The 22,489-nt window shown below is 23.5% G+C and overlaps 2 protein-coding genes across 5 annotated transcripts; one reads left to right on the top strand and one right to left on the bottom strand.

The window, feature by feature from the left end:
- The first annotated feature begins 1,883 nt into the window (after positions 1 to 1,883).
- Positions 1,884 to 9,706, top strand: LOC113554080 (DET1 homolog). Of its 2 annotated transcripts, XM_026957763.1 has the most exons (8): positions 1,884 to 2,982; positions 3,040 to 3,189; positions 4,627 to 4,760; positions 4,858 to 5,064; positions 5,148 to 5,434; positions 7,247 to 7,449; positions 7,507 to 7,712; positions 9,647 to 9,706. In XM_026957763.1, exons 1-5 carry the CDS (start codon positions 2,023 to 2,025, stop codon positions 5,341 to 5,343), a joined length of 1,647 nt encoding a protein of 548 aa, XP_026813564.1. In that variant the 5' UTR covers positions 1,884 to 2,022; the 3' UTR covers positions 5,344 to 5,434; positions 7,247 to 7,449; positions 7,507 to 7,712; positions 9,647 to 9,706. The 2 variants fall into 2 exon arrangements, with proteins under 2 accessions (XP_026813564.1, XP_026813563.1); XM_026957762.1 differs by lacking the exon at positions 7,247 to 7,449.
- Positions 9,707 to 11,861: 2,155 nt separating this feature from the next.
- LOC113551380 (proton-coupled amino acid transporter-like protein CG1139) lies at positions 11,862 to 22,252 on the bottom strand. Of its 3 annotated transcripts, none has more exons than XM_026953594.1 (10): positions 21,920 to 22,252; positions 21,749 to 21,826; positions 16,929 to 17,020; positions 16,485 to 16,637; positions 15,692 to 15,842; positions 15,402 to 15,608; positions 15,068 to 15,343; positions 14,794 to 14,975; positions 13,421 to 13,593; positions 11,862 to 12,587 (listed from the first exon to the last, which is right to left on the bottom strand). In XM_026953594.1, the coding sequence occupies exons 1-10, from the start codon at positions 21,920 to 21,922 to the stop codon at positions 12,340 to 12,342; spliced, it is 1,563 nt and encodes a 520-aa protein (XP_026809395.1). In that variant the 5' UTR covers positions 21,923 to 22,252; the 3' UTR covers positions 11,862 to 12,339. The 3 variants fall into 3 exon arrangements, with proteins under 3 accessions (XP_026809395.1, XP_026809394.1, XP_026809396.1); XM_026953593.1 differs by having other exon boundaries at positions 11,863 to 12,587; positions 21,940 to 22,252; XM_026953595.1 differs by lacking the exons at positions 21,749 to 21,826; positions 21,920 to 22,252 and adding an exon at positions 17,299 to 17,407 and having other exon boundaries at positions 11,863 to 12,587.
- Between the last annotated feature and the right edge of the window lie 237 nt (positions 22,253 to 22,489).

The following is a 22,489-nucleotide window of genomic DNA, read 5'->3' on the forward strand; positions in this document are numbered from 1 at the left end:
TTATACATTTTTTCAAGTTTAAAATTTAATTAACATGTAGGTAAATAATAGTTATTTATTATTTATAGTAACTATAATTAATAAATGCAAAAAAAATTTAATCAATTAAGTGTTAATCTTTATTTTTTTTTTCATTTATTATAACTTAAAGTGGTTCAACACACTGGGTGTTATTACAAGTATTTTGACAATTTTAAAATTTATAAGTAACATATTTATAACATAAGTAATATTAATAATAAATAATTAATATTTTGGTAAAATAATTGAGATTGTTATTAGGAATACAATTTGACGTTTTTGAATAGAGTTAATGAGAATATTTATAAATATAATGATAAAAAGAAAAGAGATAAGATTATGGAATACTGCTATTAGCTTTAAATGCGTTTACGACTGACGTGAGGAGGGAGATAAGGGGACCAATTAATGAGTTTAAATTTGAAATAAAAGTTGATATAGTGTCGGCGATATTATTCTTCGTGTGTGATAATTGAATTTTTGTGGCTTCCGTGTGTTTGGTCTTAAACTGAGCGTTGGAATCTGAGTCCTTGGCTGGAGTGTTTATCTTAAATTAAGCTAAAAGTTATAGAAATATTATATAATTAATACTATAATATAATATTATTAATAATTTTTATTTTAAATTATAATATTTAAAGTAATAATATTAGTATCTTAAAAATTACTTAAAATGATTGTATGCACAAATAATTTATCTTAGTATAAATTATTAGTACCATATAATAATATATTATTGTGGAACTATTTATTAATTATCTACTTTAAATTTAAAAATAATCATATAATTTTTTTGTGCCTATTGTGGTCTTTGTACCTTTGGAGCTTGAAACAATGTTATAATTTTTCCTTCACTTCCACTAGGATATCTTAATTTACAGCCTGATACAAAACATTTATTTGGCATTTTTGAATGCCAAAAGTGCCAAAAGTGAATTTACTTATTAAACTTTTGAAAAAAATATAAATTATTGTTCAATAACTCAATAGTCAATAACAAACGTTTAAATGGACAGTTATAGTTCTTACATTAAATCTAATAAATTTGGAACAATGTTGGGAGATGATTTTTATTTTAAATACTGTTTGTTATGACTGGAGTTTGGAAGTCAATTTATTTATTTTAATGAATTGGTGCCTATATATAACATTTTTCTTTTCAACTTGCTAGTATGGTATAATCATATTTCATATAAATTATGAAATTTAAACAATAATATTAAATATTATTAATTATTATTAAATTTCATATTTTATTATAAAGTCTATATTCAATGCATTAAAATAGTAAATGTGACCGGCCTTTGAGTAATGTGGCGGTGTCTGGCGGTATTTATGTTAACTAAATTTGTGCCGTCAAAAAACGTGCCGCTTTTTTCATGAAGTGTTATCACCTTCTCTTCTCTGCATCGTGTGTTGAACTATAAAAAAACTAAAATAGTAAAGTGCTGTGGTCTTATTTGGGGTTCACGAATTCAGTGCAACCGGAAAACACAAAATCATATAATATTTATATTGATATTAAATAATGGGGAACCTAGTACCTACTAGTTCTCCCAAAGTGTGATAAGGACTGTGATAATATATATATATATGTCTAATAAGACAAGTTAGTGTCGTAAATGTTCTATAGTAGTGTTTATATAATATGTATAGGTAGGTATCACACATTTTCTTACTTTTTGATTTTTTATCAAATTAATAATTAATTAATTATTAGATTTGCTGTCTTAGTACTTTTAGTAATTTAGTACTTTTACAATTTACTTACTTGTTATTATAAAATTAATAATTTGTGTTAATCCTTTCTTACAATATTAATTATAATTACAATTTGTTTTCCAATTGTATAAATGTTTTGATTCAACAATATTTACTATGGATTATTGTTACATACTGTATATTCGATATTTTTCATTCAGTGTACTTAACAAAATTCATAATTAAACATAATGTTTTAAGCTATGTTGAAAATACTTAAGTTCGCATTGATTAAATAAAATGAACACAGAAAATGAGATTATTAATCAAAAAAAAGTGACTCGTAATACTATACTTCGTGCTTTGTATGATCGGGAAATAAATGGCAATAAAACACGTATGAATTGTGTCAAAACTACATACCAAGTCCTGTATCCCAATTGTACAGTTATTAATGTCGAGAAGCCTCCATGTTTCCTAAGAAAATTTACTCCTGATGGCCGCCATTTCATAGCTTTTTCTCAAGACCAATTGTATATTGAGGTGTATGCTTATTTAGGATGTTCAATGGCAGCTAAGTTGCTGAAGAATTATGAAGGAAATTGTATTGGTCAAAAAAATGATGGCGATGTTGTCCGTAAGCGAATATTTGAAAGTCTTTTTCAACTGAAGTTCCGGATATTAGTAGCAGCAGAAGGAGAACAGTTAAATAGAGAATGTAGTTTATTCACAGAAAATAGTTCCTATGCTGTTTTGGGTTCTGTTGGACCCATTGCTCATAATGTTATTCTTGATTATGATGATATTTTCACTAATAATGAATCTGTGAGTCCTAATCTATTATTGCCTTTAGAAAATTATACCATACATTTAATTAACATAAAAAGAGGAGCCGTTAGTCACCGTTTACATTTTAAGGCTGATAAAATATCTTTATCACATAACCAAGGTGTTTACCTATTAAAAAATGTACTTGCTGTTTTATCTGTTCAACATCAAATAATTCATGTTTATAACCTTACCCAAAACCGTTTTTGTTTGTTGAGAAAAATTGGTCGATTTTGTTTCGAAAACGATTTTGCGTACATTTCATCAGTTCACACAGATATGATTGCAGAAGATTATAAAGCTCATAATGAAACTTTTATCAATGGACTAAAAAACAAGCTAATGGTGTTTTTATATAAAAAAGCCGAACGTGAATCTGAGCGAGCTGGAACACAATATCCTCTTAGGAGATTTTATCAATTTTATGATCAAGTAAGCCAAACAACAACTAAGATAATATCAAAATCATTAATAATTAATGTTTTGCAGTTTATGTCATTACGAATGTGGAAAATGCAATTATTAGATGTAGATAATATGCTTATCAGATATGCATCAGAAGATGTGGTCACAGCTAAAATTCAGGAACCAAGTACTCAAGCATCATTTTTTATGATTTACAATATGACTACGGCTACGGTAAATTAAGTTGGGCAACTAAAGATCTAATTTATAACCTTATATATTACCTTATAATTGTCTTGAACTTAATTCCAAACATTGTATAAACATAGATTAAGTATACTTAATCAGTAATATAAGTATAAAATATTAGTATTTAATTTTGAGATAAAAATATACAAATTAAATATAAGACTTAAACTAATTTATAATGTCGAAGTATTATGCTTACTGTATTAGGAGTGGAATGTCCCTTAAATTCTTACCAGCAAAATTATATTTTAAGATACTTATAGTGTTTTTGTCCATATTTTTCAATTTTACCCTTACATCAATATAGATATTTTAAATGTATGATTGAAACAATTCTTAACATTATATATTTGATTTGATCATTGTATATTTTTATTAGTATCAACTACTATAATATTTTAATTAGAAAATAATAGTAATATATTAGGTAGTTAACAGTATAATATGAAAATAAAAATTATATCATTTGATTCAATAGATATTCTAACTGCAAATACAATGAAATTTGAACAATGATACAACTTCTACAATATCCTCAAATTGTGACAAAAATGGCCTTTAATTGGTGATTGACAAAGCAACTCTAATATTATGGAACTATGCTTTGCCTGACATGAAAGAAGAAGAAAAGATAACAGATTTGAGTCTAGGTTAGCATTAAATTTGATGAATAGAAAATAACATAATCTTTCGCATCTTTATTAGCCATGTGAAAATGATATAAATGATTAGATAAACAAATAATATGTACTAATAAAAAACTATTTTTTAATAAAATAATCACTTATTATTCTCTATTAATACTATACAAAGTTTATTGTATTAAATTGTTTAAATTTTTTCAATCAACCACAAAACCAGACATCTAATTATCATTATACAGTGGCATATCTGGAGTTCAAATCTTGGTGTGTTACAATTATGAATTGCTCACATTATTTTTATAATCAATGTTTACAAACTTGTCAATGGCTTTAGCTATCTAAAGATTTTATTTGGAAAACCTAAACTAAAATTTTTTTATAGGTAATTGTGTCAATAATTGGATATTAAATAGTATATAGTGCCTGTAATAGGTTTCAATCGATTCTGAATTCTGATATGTTGTGTTCATAATTAGTTCCAGCAGTGGTCTCTAAATGGAAATTCATTATATGATTTGGTTCAGTTCTTTTTATGACATGGTAGTGCTTAAAATAATAAAGATTAAGTTAGTTAGTTAGTTTTTTACTATCATTTTAAAAGATAATAATATTTCTAGAATTAAATGACAGTCCATTCTTTATTTTAGCAACATAAGCCACCAAGCAATATTGGAATGCATGGTGTGCAACTCCACCCCTGCCCTGACATATTTTATCATAACAAATTATTTTTCGAATACTAATTGTAATGATTATTTATTTGTATTTTTGTTTCTAGGTATTAAATGTTTATGAAAATACATCTAGCGATTTATTACATGGATATGAATATTTTTGTGATACTTTTCGTAATCCCTATTTAAACCCTGATGGATTTATGCCTTGTTCACCATCAAATAATATATATTCACGGTAAATTAATTTATTATTCAACAATATAATATATTATTAAATATATACATTAAGTAAATATTATTTACTTTATATAAATAAAAGTGTTGCATTTTAGGGAATCCCATGAAAAATTTAAAAATACAATGCTAAATGCTAGATTTGGTGGTATAATGGAGGCTAATAAACGAATATTGGGACAGTTACCGATCGCAGCACAATCATTTTCCAGCTCCCCATATTTAGATACTTCCCTATATAGTTATGATGAAAAGTGGGTGTCACCAATGGAAAGACCGAAAGTTGTTGGTGAATATCCAATAAGGTAAGATTAAATAATTTTCCCTTTTTTTCTCCTATGTTATAGTACACTTAAATTGAATATTTATTTGTTTGTGTATTAACAAGGTTCTATTCAAGGGAATCAGGAACACTAAGCTTTTGTCTGTATACCAGTGTATCTAGAAACAGGCCAACGCAAGATCGTAGAAGACTGGTTGCATTTACATTCCATCCTACAGATCCCTTTGCTATTAGCGTACAAAGGGATAACTTGGAGTATATTGTTAATTTTCATATACGAAAGGTGTATTTACCTGAGTAATGAAAATATGAATGCCATTTTAACTCAACAAAATTTTGTTTGGATCTTAATATATAATATTTGAACATTTCATAAGCAAGAGCTCATAAAAGTAAATAAAACAAGTACAGTGGAAAATTTCTAAACTGTATTTTGAATAATTTTATTTAAATATAATAATTTTAGTTTGCATATGTTACATACAAAGTCTGAAATTGTACATATTGGAATATATACAGTGATTTTTGTATACATCACAAACTATTAATTTTGGTATACTAAATAGATAGATTGTACAAATTATGTTATACAAATTTCTGTATATAAAACAATTGCCATACAAATCACAAAATGTAAAATAATATTATACAAATCATATTTTTACCACAATCATTCAGTTTTTCACTTATCAATAAAAAAAAAAGTATCTAGGAATATTTTATAATTATAAATATTAAATATAAATTCAAATAGTTTATTAAAATATAATGCACATGAAAGTTTTATTTATCACTATCATAAAATTACATATTTTATTGTGTTATTATATTATTAAACAATATACATTTAAAATGTTTTAAGGGTATGGATAGCTGACAATAAATCAAATAAATGGAGTGAAGGTTTTCAATTTTACCAGTTTAAAAAAAAATAGATACTACCCCTCTGGTATCAAACAATTACTGTTTGATTTTAATCTATTATTCGGCTTGTGATGGGATGCATGTTCTAAATATAAACAATATACCAATTATCTACTGATAACAAAAGTGCTATAAATATAAAGAAATTGAAATTTGAAATTTGATGAAAATGTTGTATACGTAAAAACTAAAAAGACAAATATATTATGCAACTCTAACTGTAATATTTCTTGATTATCAAAATAATTAATAATACTATAGAATGTAAGTACCAACACTTATTTGTATGCGATATTATGTAACATTTTTTGGGAAAACTCTGTAATTTATAAATGTATTTGTAAAAACATATCATCAATATTATAATAAATAACTTTTCCTCGTTGACATATTCAATAAACTAGGTAAATTTATATATATTTGAGAATATGTAGTTTTATAAAATAAACAATTTCTAGGTGTTTATTAATATTTTAACATAATAAAATATATAATTTTATAATATTAATAATTTATAAATCTTACGTTTTGACATATTTAACTTACTATGTGAATTTATAGTCGATTTTGTTAATTTATAATTTAATAAAATATTTTTAGTTTTAATTTTTTATGTAAAAACTGTATAGTTGTGGTTAAAGTGAATTAAAGTAATTTCTAAAATAATATATTTTTATATTTAGTAATTTGCATAATATTTTTTGTACACATTGCAAATTGTATGATGTAACTTATATTCTCTATCTACTTAGTGTAATAAAATTATACACTTCACAATGTGTAAAAAAATCTCTTTACACTTTGCAAAATGTACAATTCTGGATTTTGTTGTTACTTATTTACTTATGCAAAATGTTATATTATTATTTTTTAGTTTTTACAAGTCTACGATTCAAATTCAATTTTCAGAAAATTGATTATTTCCTAAATCTGTAAATTCATATATTTTAAAATTACATTTTTCAATTCGGCAAGTTTTTGGTGTGGGCTGATATATGGCTTGCCTGTAAATAAGTCAAATGTAAAGTTTTTATTAAGTTTAGCTGTTTTTGGAATCATTTTTTTAAGTATATCGAATTTTGGTGGTAAAAAGTTACGGACAGTATAATAATTTATTTTAATACAGGACAAGTTCAATAAAAATATTGGATAATTATCTTCAAACAAAAATATATTAATATATTAAAAATTATGTACTTAATTCACCAAAAATTTTGAAAAAATAATTACCCCAAAGAATAAAAGTTGTAGAGTAACTATGCTTATATTTTGTTCTGCAGTATAACAAAAGCCAGATAAATAGTAGTGAAACTGAAGGAATTCATCATGATGATTTTTACAATTTAAGTCAGTCAATATTAATAATCTATTAAAATGTAATACTTTATATTATGATTTATTCATAATGTAAGTGAAAGAAGCACTTACTAGTATGTGGTATACCTCAATGTGGACAATTTTGAAAAACTCTTTAAACTGAGCAGTAGGTTTACAAACTTTATCATAATATCACTATATCTGTAATATGATTTTGATTTAGGTATTAACAGCATTGGATGTATTTTTATTCAACAAAAGTCAAAACAAAGGGATTAAAATTGTCTTTCAAATCTTAAGAAAAAATCAAAAACTAATAGATAATATTAAGAAAACTTGTGAGATGTCTAGATCTTTGATTAATGAAAAAAAAATCTTGAAAAGAGAAACAACACAGTAAATCAAAGAAAATCTGAAGTTTTTCAAGTGGTAATATACCTTGTTTAATTGTTGCTTTAAATGTTACTCTCTGCTAGACTAGATACGTTCTTATTTACTAAATAGGCCTCAATGGGGTATAATTTTTGGCTCAAGGTGAACATTTGTCTCCAATCTTATTTTTATTATTCATGAATAGTATCCTTCAATACTGAAAGTTTGTGTGTTTTGCTGACAATAAAAAGATTTTTCTTAAAACTGATGCCCAGAGTGATTTCATAGACTTACATGAGGAGTAGGAGGACTTAGACAGATTTATTAAATGTGCAGAAAATATTGGGTTATCTCTTAATACTGATAAATGTAAATCAATTACCTTCACTAGATGCTGTTTCCCTTTTTTATTCTTCTGTTCAATTAACCTGACCATCCTCATCTCTGTTTACATTGGTTTTTATGATTTTGGTTTCATTCCTGTTCCTTTACTGTTTCCTAAAGCTCATTACATGCAGGTTAAATAAGGTATTAGGTTTTATAAAGAGATTTGCTAAAGATTTTAAACTGTCAAGGTGTTTGAAGGTGTTATACTGTACACTTATCAGATCCATTCTTAAGTATGGTTTTTTGGTATAGAATCCTCATTTAATGATATACTGCCAACAAATTGAATGTATCCAGCATCAATTTCATAGCTTTATTAGGTTCAAATTAAATATCATCCTTCAGCCTCATGACTGTGACCTAGTATTCCTACACTTTAATTTCCTATCTCTGGCTGTCTTGCCTAAAATTGATTCTCCTTCTTTCCTTCAACATGTTCGCTTCAGAATTTTTGTTTTTCTGCATGACCCATCATAACGCTGTCCCGTTCTCTATAACATTGTGTGCTACAGTCCTATAGATTACCAAACTAATGAACCTCTCACTCGCCATATGATTCAAGTCAATCTAGACACCTCCAGTGGCGCCGACGTGTTTATAAAATACTATGACATTATACATCCAGGGGCCCCTTTATATTATAATATTCTATACATGGTTTAATTTTTAAAATATTTTGAGTGATTTTAAGCCATTTACTGTTGAAAATTTAAATTAAATGTTTTTTTATTTTTTTAACTATGAATAAAAAAATGTTTTTTGACTAAAGATCTTGACAATTTAATACAAGATTTCTCATGAGTAATATACTGTAACTAAACATTTTTTAACATAATTATTTTTTATAGATATTTGAAGCTCAAATTTGGTTTAAATTACATATTTAAGCAAGCAATGAAATGTTCATTATTTTATTACAAATTATTTATGAAAATATTATCTAAACCATGAACCTATTTATTCTATTAAATATTTATACTGATTTTGATAATGTGTTTTTACTTTTAAAAGTTTTTCTAATAAATAAACATTAATAATATATTAAATGTAATGTTTTTGGTAAAAATCTAATCAACTTATCGTAGTACTAACAGTAAATTAAATTACTAAAATAGCAACATCAAAAAGTATACTATGAAATTTACTTAGCGATAAATTCTGATAAACTGTCTCCCCTCAAATTCGTCTTCTGTATATATTAATATATCATTGAATTCAAATTTCACACATCCATTACAGTAACTCATTTGACACCTACTGTGTAGCAGAGCAATACTTACTGGTTACTGCCCATATTTTTATTACTAAAAATCAACAGAATAAGAGTTTTCACTTAATTTCAATGACTATCATTTGATATGTTAAAATTGTTAATTATAACTTTAGATTATTTCAAAATGTTACTATGAACTATGTTATAAAGAATAATAATTTTGAAATTCCTTTTAAAGTATGATGTTCTTTATTTTTATTTTTCGGCATAAAAATAATTATTAGCATAACTTAACAATTATTTACATTTATACATGAGAGATTATATTTTATTAGCTAACTGAGTTGTTTCTTTAAATAATAAACTTTACAAAACATTTGAAATTTTTCAGATTAAGAATCCTACAAAAATTAAGAAAATGAGGAAAAGGACAATGAAGTAAATTGAAAAAAATAATACATAAAATTTTAAATAATTTTAATATAAAATAAAAATATTCTATTGTATGAAAATTGTATTTTATGTATGTAAATGTAACTTATTTAAAGATTGTAATTCAATTTGTAAATAACCATGTGAAATTGATATGAGTATTTTAAAATGTTATATACTTTAATTGCCAATATCATACTTAATGTTATTTAAAAATAAATAATTAATTTAGTTCATTTTTAGTTCAACATTAATTTTTGAAAGGACTGAAGATTTTTTTTTTTTTTTGAAGACGAGCAGTTTGGATATTGTTTCATTAAACTGACAATTTCAAACAAAATTTGATGACAGGTTTAGACGAAAATTTATTAATTTAATATAGAAAAATAATATTAAATTTTGTAAAGTCAGATAAAATACGGTAAATATTATATTACGTTTCAATACCAATTTAAAATAGCATAGGTAATTAATTTGGACAATTTAAACGTTAAATTAATTAATAATTAAATAAACTTATAACTTAAATAATAATTAAATTTGTTATTAATTATTAATAAATTTCATTGACATATTAATTGTAATTAAATAAATAATATTTTTATTCACGTTTTTTCTGCTATAAGTTATAATGTATACACAAATTAAAGTGAAAATTATAATGACGTTTAAATATCCCCTTAATAAATAAAGGTGAAAATGTCACTCTAGAACAATCTTAGAATAATTATTTATTTAGTCAATAAAATCGCATACATTTTGAGTATTTTTTGGTTAAATTAATTAGTGTGACTTGGAAACTTAGTTAAACTACCAAAATTCATTAAATAAATAGGCATAAAATAATAAGTGGTTAAAATAGGGGAAATATCACAGCTCGGCATGAATAAAAATATTCTGTGAATCCATAGCTCCGCATGTCATAAAATTAATTAAGATGGCGCTAACAAGGCCGTATCTGTGGGGGTCCAAGGAGCTGGATTCTCCCGAAATTTTTAAAAGTAGCCACATTTTACTGGTAAATATAGTTTATTGACTATACAATTTCAGTATCTATTAAAAAAAATGTTGGAACCTTTGTATGATTTTGAATTATATATGTACCCATGAATTTATCTACACAGAAACTACTATTATATACTCCATAATATTAAAAATTGTTTTGTTTATTGATTATTATTATTATTTGATACCCAAATTAATCGTTTTACGCTTTTATATATATTATGTTATATTGTCATTGCATCTATGCAATCAAATTATTAATGCAAATTCTCCAACTCTTCAGTATTAGAAATTAGACAACAATCATCAAAACCTGGATCTTAGTAAGTAATAGCCATTGATTGTCTAAAGTTATATTATTTTTCAACCAACAGCTATTTATTATTTTTAATTTACAATAATACAAAATAAAAATAAATCTTAGTTGCAAATTTATTGTCATGATTTTCTTATTATCCAATAATACAATCAACATGAAAGACAAAATTGTCTTGTACATAGTGTATAATATTAATAATAATATATTAATGATAATAATATTTTTGTAAGTCCTTAAATATAAACTATATAACGTATATGTATAATTTGTATATTATATATTATATATTATAATAAATGTGATTAAAAATAAATTATATGCTATATCAATAATGTTATGGTAAACATTTAAAGCTTAGGACAGAGTAACGAAGATATATAATATAACGAATTGAACACTAGAATATTGAAAATAACAATAAATAAATTAATATATTATGAAATATTATCATTATGTTAATTTTTTTTTACAAGATAAACATATTATATTTAATATACATTAATTTATTGTAGATTTGAATACAGTTATCTCCCATTTTTTGAACGTAAAATCTCAAAATATTCATTACATTAGTTAAAATCTCTTCTAAATATTTGATATTTAAATGTTAAAATTTGCTCTATTTGTCTTTATTTTTGATAATCTACCGTATTTGTAATTAAATATTTATCATATATATTTTTATTGTTATTATTCTTAAACACAATAATACAAAATTCAAAAATATTATTAATTAAAATGTATAATAATTAAGCAATAAATATTTGATTTCATAGGAATGTATGCCTTATGATTTTTTTTCCTAGTTTTAAAAAAAACTCAATATTTAACAATAACTATTAAAACTAATAATCACATACTCGTAGGTGGTTAAAAAAGTGAGATTTTAATTATGGTAAAAGGTTTAGTTAAAATAGCTTAATAGTTTATTTAAAAACCAAATATACAATTTAAAGAACTGAAAATGTATCTACATACTCAATTGTTGATACATTTTCATGAGTCTTACATTTAAAATGTGTTTTAAAAATATAATAGTAGATGATAATTAATACCATTTAAAATACACTTTTTGACAGGTAGCAGCAAACTTGGATGTTAAATAATTTATCATAAAAATAAAATTAAATATTACGCAATTGTCATTTCAAATAAAAAAAATTTCAAAATAATGAATTTTTTTTTTGACTATTGAATACTTTATAAACACAATTACCTACTTATTAAAAAAATTAAAACTATAATTGATATAGGAAGACAATAAATTATTAAGATCAATAATTGAAATACTGGTGGATACTTGAAGCATTTTTATACCCAATGCTAAATTAACTGCTTATGGGTTCAATGATATTCCATAAACTAGCATATGATCCAAAACCAAATCCAAGAAAACCAATTATAATAATAATAATATCTTTAATAAACATCAGTGTAAACTCTTTACCAGAGCAATGATCCCAGAATGTCATAATTTCGATAATAGGTGGAAAGATCAAAGCTAGTGCTGAGCTGCTAAATGATCCAACTAAAGAAATGATTGCTGACAGGTTTGGAATAGCAGCGGCTAAAGCAACTATAATATACAAAGAAAATGTTTTTAGTAATTAGTAAATAATATATTTTTAATAAAACTATATATACTTTGTCTAGGCAAGAGAACGTGTTGATTCTGTGCATCCCCATTTGATACCTTGCCATTGAAGCTGGTTCCACTATGCTACAATGGCAATGTCATTTGGGGATGTGCAGAAAAACTGATTTGTGTCAGGTCATGTTAGACAGAGTAGATTATGAACACAAATATATAATGTAACTAGTAATGATGGGCATAGTCAAGTAAAAATAATCGAGTAACTCGATTGTTGAGAATAATTGATTATGTAACCGAATGATTTTTATTCAAATTATAGTAACTCGACTATTCAAGTTCACATCACTCGAGACCATAGAGTATTACTCTATGCTCGAGGTACCTTATTTGAAACATTATTTTTAGAATCCTGTCCAAAATTCCTAACAACGTATATAATTGAATGAATAATAGTTATAAGTAACTGATTTTTTAAAATTTATTAGACTATTATTATTTATATATTGTATAAAATAATTTTAATATTTCTTATTATGTATAATAATTTGCTAAGTAAAAGTTAAAATAAAAAAAAAAAATGAAATGTATAATATAATCGAAATTGAATAAAAATTATTTTAAATGATATCCATGAGATGAGACATAAATATATTTATATTTATTTCCAATTTTCCATTACTAGTTGATAGTATTTGATACTTCGATCAAAACATTTCGATTATTTTAATCTCAATTACTAATCATTTGATTATTGAAATCATTTGATTATGCCCATCACTAATAACTAGTATAAGTAAATTAAATATAATATTTACATGTTAGTGTGACAAGAAACACTCTGATGCTCAATTCAGCATTACGTTGACTAGACTGTGAGTGAAAATATCCTTTTAAAGCAGGCCATACAATACCAATTGGAACATAAAATTGAAGACCGTAAGACAAGAATATTGAAAATGCCATTGCTGCTCGGACAGATTGAGCTAACCTGAAAGATTTTTGTTAATAAATTCAAAATAAATTAATGATTATATAATATTTTTAATGTATTTATAATCTTAATAAGAATTTAAATGTTTAATACCTTTATATTTTTGTTAACCAAGTTTCAGATTATACAGATAATAATAAAAAAATATATAGTTATATAAATAAACTAAATGAACCTATAGTTTAACTTACTGACAAAAACTAAGATCACAGGAAAAATATTACTATAAATTATAACTTTAATTAAAAATATGAAATGTATACTTTGCATACACTGAATTAACTTGCTAAAACCAATTAATAAAATTCCAATTTTTTTTAGGTATACATATATTATATTTCTATTTCAAAATCACTAATTTTTAATCTTTCTTACTAAAGTTTCCTTATCTTAATAAACTACAAAAAAATAGCATTTTATTTAATATTCTATACTAATTAAAATACTTATTATAACATGCTGAACGGTTCAATAATTTTATCAATATCATTAAACAATATAATATAATTAGTATAATAAGATATACATATAAATTAGTTATATATGCATTGTATATTTTCAGTAGTATGAGCTGCAATTTAATAAGTTAAATAAGTTTAAGTACTGACAATAGTCACTGGGTACTATTATTAACATTAGTAAAATTAATAAGAAAACTTTAAATTTCTAATTGGACAAAGTACAAAAAAAGATAACTAAAACTTTAATTTTTTTTTAATTCATATATTTTAGTGTTTTTAATCTGTACATTTTAAAGTTGACTATTTTTACATGAGTTTACCATTGATTAAAGCATAAAGTTTAAAATTTTAAAAACAGACAATTTTATATGTTTTAAATTACAAATTACACATTTAAAGTTTAGATACAATTAGTATATTTAAAAATCATAAAATTATATAAATATTGTAGATAACCTTTAGGTTAACATAAATATTGTTTAATTGGCTTTTAAGGATTTACTATTAAACATTCACTATATTTTAATATATTTATTTTTTGAAATGTGAATTAACAAATTACTAAGATATAAATAAGTATAATAATGATTATTTTCTAATAAAATAAAATTGAAATAATGATTTATATAATAAATGAAAATAACTATAATAATTATAGTAAGAGTTTTATTTTTGAAAACTATAAAATAATTTTAATTTATGTTTACTGCTGTTTAAATAAATATGTTTTACTTACAAATCTTCAGCAGGAAGATTCAATGTAATACTTCCTAATTTAACAGCTTCTCCATATCGCAAGTATCCAAAAAATCCAATTGATGTATATAAACATGTTACAATGACCATTCCAGTATTTAAAACACCAGTCATTCCACCAAAAGATTCTGGGTTTTTCATGTTATTTTCTAATGGTAAAACCTATTCATAAAATATGTACACAAAATATAGTTCCACTGTAATGTTAAATCTTAAATGTATCTTGTTTGTAGAGTTGAAATTATAATATATACCATTCCAATGCCCTCAAATGCATATACTGCAGTTCCAAAATAGAGAGGTAACTGTTGCCAAGATGAAAAAGCTTTGACATTTAATGTTTTTGGAAGTCCTTGAAGTAAGTAGAAAAAAGTTATTCCTAATCCAATCACAGTCAATATAGTTGCTAAAAAAGATGCCGGAGTCAGGTACTTTAGACTCTTCACACAATTCAAAAGTATCATTGGCACCAGTAGTATAAGCAAATATGATTGAACAGACAATTTAATAAAAAAGTAATGAGTTATCACCTAAAAGTATTTAATAGTTTTAATTAATTGACTCTTAAAATATTTTTCAATTACTTACCTCTTGTAAATTAGTGGCTACAAATAAGAAATACACACAACAAAAACCCAGTTGAGTCATAACTAGAAAAGTATTAATAAATTTACTAGCAGCTGATGAATATTTTTGTAATTTAGGTGGACCGTATTCAAAAGCCATTTCTGCGACTTTAGGAAATGAAAGAGATGGTCTTTGTGTTCTGACACACAACTCATGAGAGCACCGTACCTAAACATAAATGACAATCAACTTGTTGCTAAAAATAACATTTAATATTATTAATTATTGAAATGAGTTTAATATATTCATACCAATATATGCATACAATGTGTGCAGACAGCTCCTAAAAGTGCTGTACATACTAAACCTACAACCCATCCTGAATTTCTGAACGCATCGGGCATAGCTAAAATTCCAGTACCAATATTTCCCTTTAATAAATGTATCATGGTATCAAAATTCCTAAACAAAAATAAGACAATTAATACTCAAAATAAACCAATAAAATACATTTATGTATGCACTTAAATATAATTTTTGGTACTAATGATATATTGATTGATAATTTTAGATAAAATAAATTATCATATAAAATATATGTAACATGCATATTACATTTAGTGATCTTGATTTTAAATTAAGATAAATTGTCCTTGATAAATAATAATTGGCACACATACATTAATATAAACTTAATTAACCCATTGAATATAAACAATACATAGTCAGGATGTATATTTATTGATAACTTTTAGGTACTTATTGGAATTTTTTCTACCTATTCAAATAATTAAACTTTGTACACTTTAAGATAAGTAATTTATATCAAACCTTAATAAAAAATATTATAAAATGATTAAATAACACGTGAATTACAAGTCCTAGTTCACGTGATTTAAAGTTGTGTATTATTTTTTTATTTAATGCTTGCATTTGACAAATAACTTAAAACAAATATTTTAGATCATAACATCTAGTCATTATTTTATTGCTTTTTTAAAAAGAATATATTGTTTGTCAATTATAATAGACATATTATTAAAAAAATTCATACTACATATTATAATAATTAACAATATAAAACTAAATGTTAAAAATACTTACGATGTTGGATTTTCTAATTGTCTGTTTAGCAATGGATTATAATCTGAGGTTGAACCACCATCGGTGCCATTTTTTTCCAGTGATTCACTCATTGGACCACTAGAAATATTTGTAATGGGTAATGTTCTAGGAGATGGAGAAAGACAATTACTTCTGCAATATCAATACAAGTATAAGTTTTAAATAATTATAGTTAATTATTTCTTTATTTACTATTTTTTTTTACATACATAATAAATTAAATATGTACACTTTATTCTGTAAAGTAAAAAATTGAAAATGTTTAATTGCATGGTAAGGTTTATATGTGTAAGACTACATCAAAAGAATATTAATTTCCTTTAAAATAAATAATACAATTTTTGAAAAATAATTAACTTACTAATAGTGCAGTTTTTAATCTATCTGTGATATATTTATTATGCTATATTGATATAAACTTACCCATTTTGATTGTAGAGTGTAGCTGTACCAGTTAATAGTGGTTTATCTTCATTAACTCTAGAAGTTTTAATAGTCATTTTATCACAATTTACCTAAAACATAATAAGAGTGCATTTAATAATTATAAAAGTATTCTAAGACAATTACAAAAATGGTTTAAAAATGAAAAAAATTTATACAAATTAATAGTAAGTTATTTTTAGCATGGATATTTAAAATTATACATTTAATTATGTGAAGTGATACATTTTTTTTTATAAATTATAGTTATATAATAATTTAATTTTGTGTATTAATCCTAATTCATAAAAAATATAGATAAATTCTTAAATCATATTTAAAAAACTCAATGAAAACCAATTTAACTTACTTTCTAAATTTATAATTAAAAAAGAAATATACTTTTAAAACATTACAATCATAAAGCTTTTAGTTAAATTGAAGTAGTGTTAATAGTTTGACTGTTGTAATTTAAATAATGATTATATTTTGGTACTCTATGAAATAAATGTTTATATACTCCTACTTCTATTTGTTATCATAATCACATACTGTGTGATGTAACTGAACAATGCAGAAAAACTAATAATGAATACATAATATTTAAGTTAATAATAATATACATAAATATGTACCCAATAAAAAAGATTAAAATTAAGAGATATATATGTGTATAACATAAATCACGGCTAGATGATTTTAGCAAAACTTAACATAATTCAAATTTTGAATTCACCAAAAAAGTGTTTAAATAAAATAAAAAATTAATAGAAAATGTATACTTAATTGATGGCCTATCAGTTTTAATCAATAAAAATTTAAATGTAATGTCATAGGTAAATTTAATTTTAAATTAATAGGCTATAGACATATATACGACACCTCCCTTTAAGTTTTAGCTATATTGTATTAGGTTTTTTTTCTACTAGGTATATTTTACTATTAAAATAATGTAATTTCATCTCAAATTTAAAAAGGTATATTTATTAATAATTGTAATTTATTCTTATCCAGTATTATAGTTACTAAGTTTACATAGTTTTTATTAACTAAATAAGTTATTAGGGTCTAGAACCTTATGTTTTTTCCCTTTCCATTGCTCACTTACAGAAATTTAATCATGAAATGTAGAATATAATGATAAAAAGTTTATTTTGCATTTTTACAATTTTAAAATACTTCATACTATGGTAATTTAATTCATTTTATGCTTTCCAAAGAAATATATTGAATTTTAATTATTAGTTAAAAGTCAATGCAGAGTAGACATGAGCTACATGAAATCAAAATTACTTAATGGTTTTAAGAATTTTTCTGTTGAATTTTTTTATCTCCTAAGTAAGTATTAAAAATACAAATATATAGTACAATTTTACCATTTTATAAATAAAAATTTGTTAGCTACTAATAAGATTATATTTATTGTAACTCGTAAAACAATGTACCATTTCATAGTCAGTTGAATAATAGTTTTTAAAGTAACATGCTAAATAGTTGTCATGAACAATGTCAAACTTTAGAAAGCCTAAAATAAAATTTTCAAATTATTTAAAAAGCAATTGAATTTGGATGAGATATATTATTATATAGTGATATAATTTGAATTATAAAACAATGTAACCTATATTTTAATTTAATTAATTATATTTTATATATTTAAGTCATTTTTAGATAATTTAATGTCAATATATAGTTTTATATTTTTAATAAATTTTTGAAAAATGGTTTGGCCATCAACCAATATTATACATAACTATATAAATATAAAAGTATTATATATAAGTGTAGTATGTCACAAAATATAAAACTAATAGAAGTAATTTAAAAAATTTTAAAAACACCAATTATAATTATTAACCAAAATTCAAAAATAAAAATATCTGATTAAATACATTTTAGTATTGTGAAAAATTGTCAATCTAATAATTAAACTCAAATTACTATAAATATACATCAAATATTTTTAATTTTTTAAAGTAATAAAAAAATCAAATACCTCACCTCTTTTTATTATAATTTTAAACTAATTTAATATACTTTAATTCTGAATGTGATTACTAGTGAGATATCAGGAATACCCTAAATACAATAATACATAAACAGATATTAGGGTTTACAATTAATAAATTATATACATCTCTTGTCAAGTATACAACTCTTTATTAAGAGCTATTTATTTAAGTATCTCTACAAAATATTAACAAAGTAAAGTAATTTATGCTAATAAAAATAATTTAATTATTAATACTTTTGTGATTAACAATAGAAATTAATATTACATTGTAGTTATTAAATCTGAACAAAATCTAGAAATTAATCTTGTTTTCTATAAAATGTATAATTTTGAGTTTTAATATTTAAAATTTGTAAACAAGATGAATTATGATTAGGTATCATACATTCTTGAACAAAAATAAAACTATTAATTTTTAATTAATAGTAACATGATTATTTCTCAGCTTCTCATTCTGTGACCTTAATATAATTGATAAACATACAGATTAAATGATCAGTAATTTAATTTATGATATATATATATATATATATGTGTGTGTGTGTGTGTGTGTGTGTGCACCTTATGGTGTGTGTGTGAGAGAGAGAGAGTACAGATTGAAGATTAAAAATATATAAACATCATTTGACAAAAATAAAAAAATAAAAACATTTTATCAAAATTTAATCTTCAAATGATTTAAAAAAATATTATGCTTTTTTTTTATTGATATTTAACATTGATTTAAGAAACAAATTCTACAGAACCTTGTACTTATTACATTTTGAAGTTTTATGACCAAGCCAAAAATTTGACCAATATAAATAAAAAAAATAGTAGAAATGGAGAGTAGGTCACTGTTCTCTATAATGGATGTGTTCAATTTTAATGCAATGACAGGTATCATTGTATATGAAAAACGATTCTGAACGGAGATAATTTATCAGTCAATGATAATTAGTAGGATATATTATATTATTACCTATATTTAAATTGTAATATATCATTATTTTACATGATTTCGAAAAAAATTTTCATTTTATTCGCTCATAATATTTTTTCTATATTGACGCTGGAATTTTTTTTTACAGTTACTTGAAGGAAAACTTATGGATAACCTTGTATTGGGTTTTTTAACCTTAGGTATAAATCACAAAAATGTTATGAATTTTGAACTTTAAAATTCTTTGCAAATTTTCGCGATTTTGAAATATTTTGTAAATTTTTGTACTTTAAATGGTTATAAAAAAATTGTGACTAACAATTTTAGATTTTTTTTTACTACGATAAGTACAACTTATAATAAACCTTGTATTAAATTTTAAAGATTTTTTGGAAAGCCAAATTTTTTTTATCGGCATTTTAAGAAAAAAAAACTTAAAAAAGTCGAAAGTTTCAATTGTCTATAAGTAACTTTATAAAGGTCAAAATATTTTGAAAATTTAATCGTAAATAGATAATCATAGTATAAACATTTGGTGAAAATTTCAAGTATTTACAATGATTTGTTTTTGAGTTATACCAAAATCAATATATCGATTTTGTCAAAAAGTGGTTATGTGTAAAAATTCACGTTTTTCTGTTATTATTTTCAGGGTTTTTTCCGAAGCTTTTAAAACTACTGGAAATTTCTTACTTTTAACCCCTCAAAGTACCAACTAGATGAATTTTCCTTTTCAAATAGGGGCTGAAGTTGAAAATCGAAGCATTATTACTGCTCCATAACGTGATGACAGACACAAAATTAAAAATAATAAAACACACATCATTGTAAAATCAATACATTCATCACTCCGTTCAGAATCTAAAATTTCAAATTTCAATTAAGGCTTGAAGTCTATAGATATTTCACATTTATGTATATGTAACAGTTTTCCCACTATTTTCCCTTGATTATAAAGGTAATAGAATTTTCTTATTTCTGACAATCCAGAATACCTACTAACTAAATCATGTTAAAAAAAATTAGTATTTTAAAATATTAAAAACAATTGAAAAGACAAGCAGGTATTATGTCAATATTTTATATAAATAAAGACATTTTTAATTGTATTTAGAAATGATAGTAACAAATGATTTTAATAAAAATATGAATAAATTGTACATAACAATGAAAAATGTATTTTTTCTATCAATGATTTATGATTTATTATTATGTTAAAAAATAATGATAATTTATTAATTAGAAGATAGTAAAAAATATAATTTATAACTTAAAATTTGTTAGTTGATAAAATGATTTGTTAAAATTTGTTTTATAATCTTTTCTTCTACAATATATTACATAGACAAAGGTAATAACCTAACCTTTATCCCACTCATACTATAATAAATTGCTTATCTGTGTTTTAACTAACACAAACAGTCTGTTAATTTGTGTACCTACTACTACTTATTAATCAGCATGTAATCATAATGAATAAATGAACTGAAATCTTGAAAATAATGCCAAACTGATATAATTACATAATTGGATCTTATAACGGTTTTATAACAAAAATACTGAATATTTATAAAAAAAGAACATAAACTGTAAACGAGTTAATTCACAACACTTTGATCATTTGAAATCTTATATAATAAACAGTATTATGAACTGTAATTGTATGTGAATTTTAAAGTATAATAAATATAAATATTTATACATACATAAATTACTTGTGTTTAAGTGGGTAATATTTATTCTTATAAATGAAAATTTTTCTTTAGTTTTTTGGTGATTGTAATTATAATTTAAGTAATAATAGTAGGTGTCTATTAATTAATTTTCATAACTATCTATAATAATTAGTCTATAATTAATTTTAAATAATTAACTGGTACTCACATTACTCGTTTGCCCGGGTTTTGCTGCTTGGACTTTGATATGGTTATCATTAATGCTGAAGTCTCCATTGATCTCGGTCTACATAAAATAATACAAATGTAAATTACCAATTAGTTACTAATAATATAAATATATGCATCAATGTAATGTGATGTCATTATAAACGCATACCATATTTTAACAGTACTCACAGTCATATTGATAGAGTCAATTTTTTAAATAAATATCGGAAGTATTCAATTTTTTATTGATGATGTTTTTCTATTCTATCAACGATTTTTAACATTTTCGTAGATGTCGACCTTATTTTCAGTATTATCGTACAAGTGTGCAACACAATCAAAAGGATTACTGAGTATTGATAGAAATAATAAACTTATAAGTTATTACTCAATTTACAACAACAGTAAACACAATAGAGACTAATTTGTTCTCATTCCCGTATTACCAAATGGCAATCTGAGTATAGACAATAGTTATAGTTAATGGCGTTAATACGTCTTTATGCTGCCAATTCCATTATCTCATCATATTTATTATCTATGCGTGCAAAAGGGCTCAGCTGTTTGGTAAAAATGTATGATAAATGATAATACTATTATTAAATAAATATAATTTATTAAATTATTGGATAAAAAAATAGTTGTTACTAGAAATTTCAGTCCGCAGAAAACCTACTTAGTACTTACTACGATTTAAGATACTATCTTAAATCGTGGTACTTACTCACAACTCGCCTAT

The sequence above is a fragment of the Rhopalosiphum maidis genome, chromosome 2, assembly GCF_003676215.2.
Source record: "Rhopalosiphum maidis isolate BTI-1 chromosome 2, ASM367621v3, whole genome shotgun sequence".
Lineage (NCBI taxonomy): Eukaryota > Metazoa > Arthropoda > Insecta > Hemiptera > Aphididae > Rhopalosiphum > Rhopalosiphum maidis.

Excerpts from the sequence above, each read along its gene's own strand:
- LOC113554080 (XM_026957763.1), top strand. The coding sequence starts at position 2,023 with ATGAACACAGAAAATGAGATTATTAATCAAAAAAAAGTGACTCGTAAT. Across the intron at positions 3,190-4,626 it reads ACAATATGACTACGGCTACG|GTATTAAATGTTTATGAAAA; the intron begins GTAAATTAAGTT and ends TTTTGTTTCTAG. Across the intron at positions 5,065-5,147 it reads GTTGGTGAATATCCAATAAG|GTTCTATTCAAGGGAATCAG; the intron begins GTAAGATTAAAT and ends TGTATTAACAAG.
- LOC113551380 (XM_026953593.1), bottom strand. Across the intron at positions 15,344-15,401 it reads TAGCCACTAATTTACAAGAG|GTGATAACTCATTACTTTTT; the intron begins GTAAGTAATTGA and ends AAATACTTTTAG. Across the intron at positions 12,588-13,420 it reads GTTTCTTGTCACACTAACAT|TTGCTTTAGCCGCTGCTATT; the intron begins GTAAATATTATA and ends TGTATATTATAG.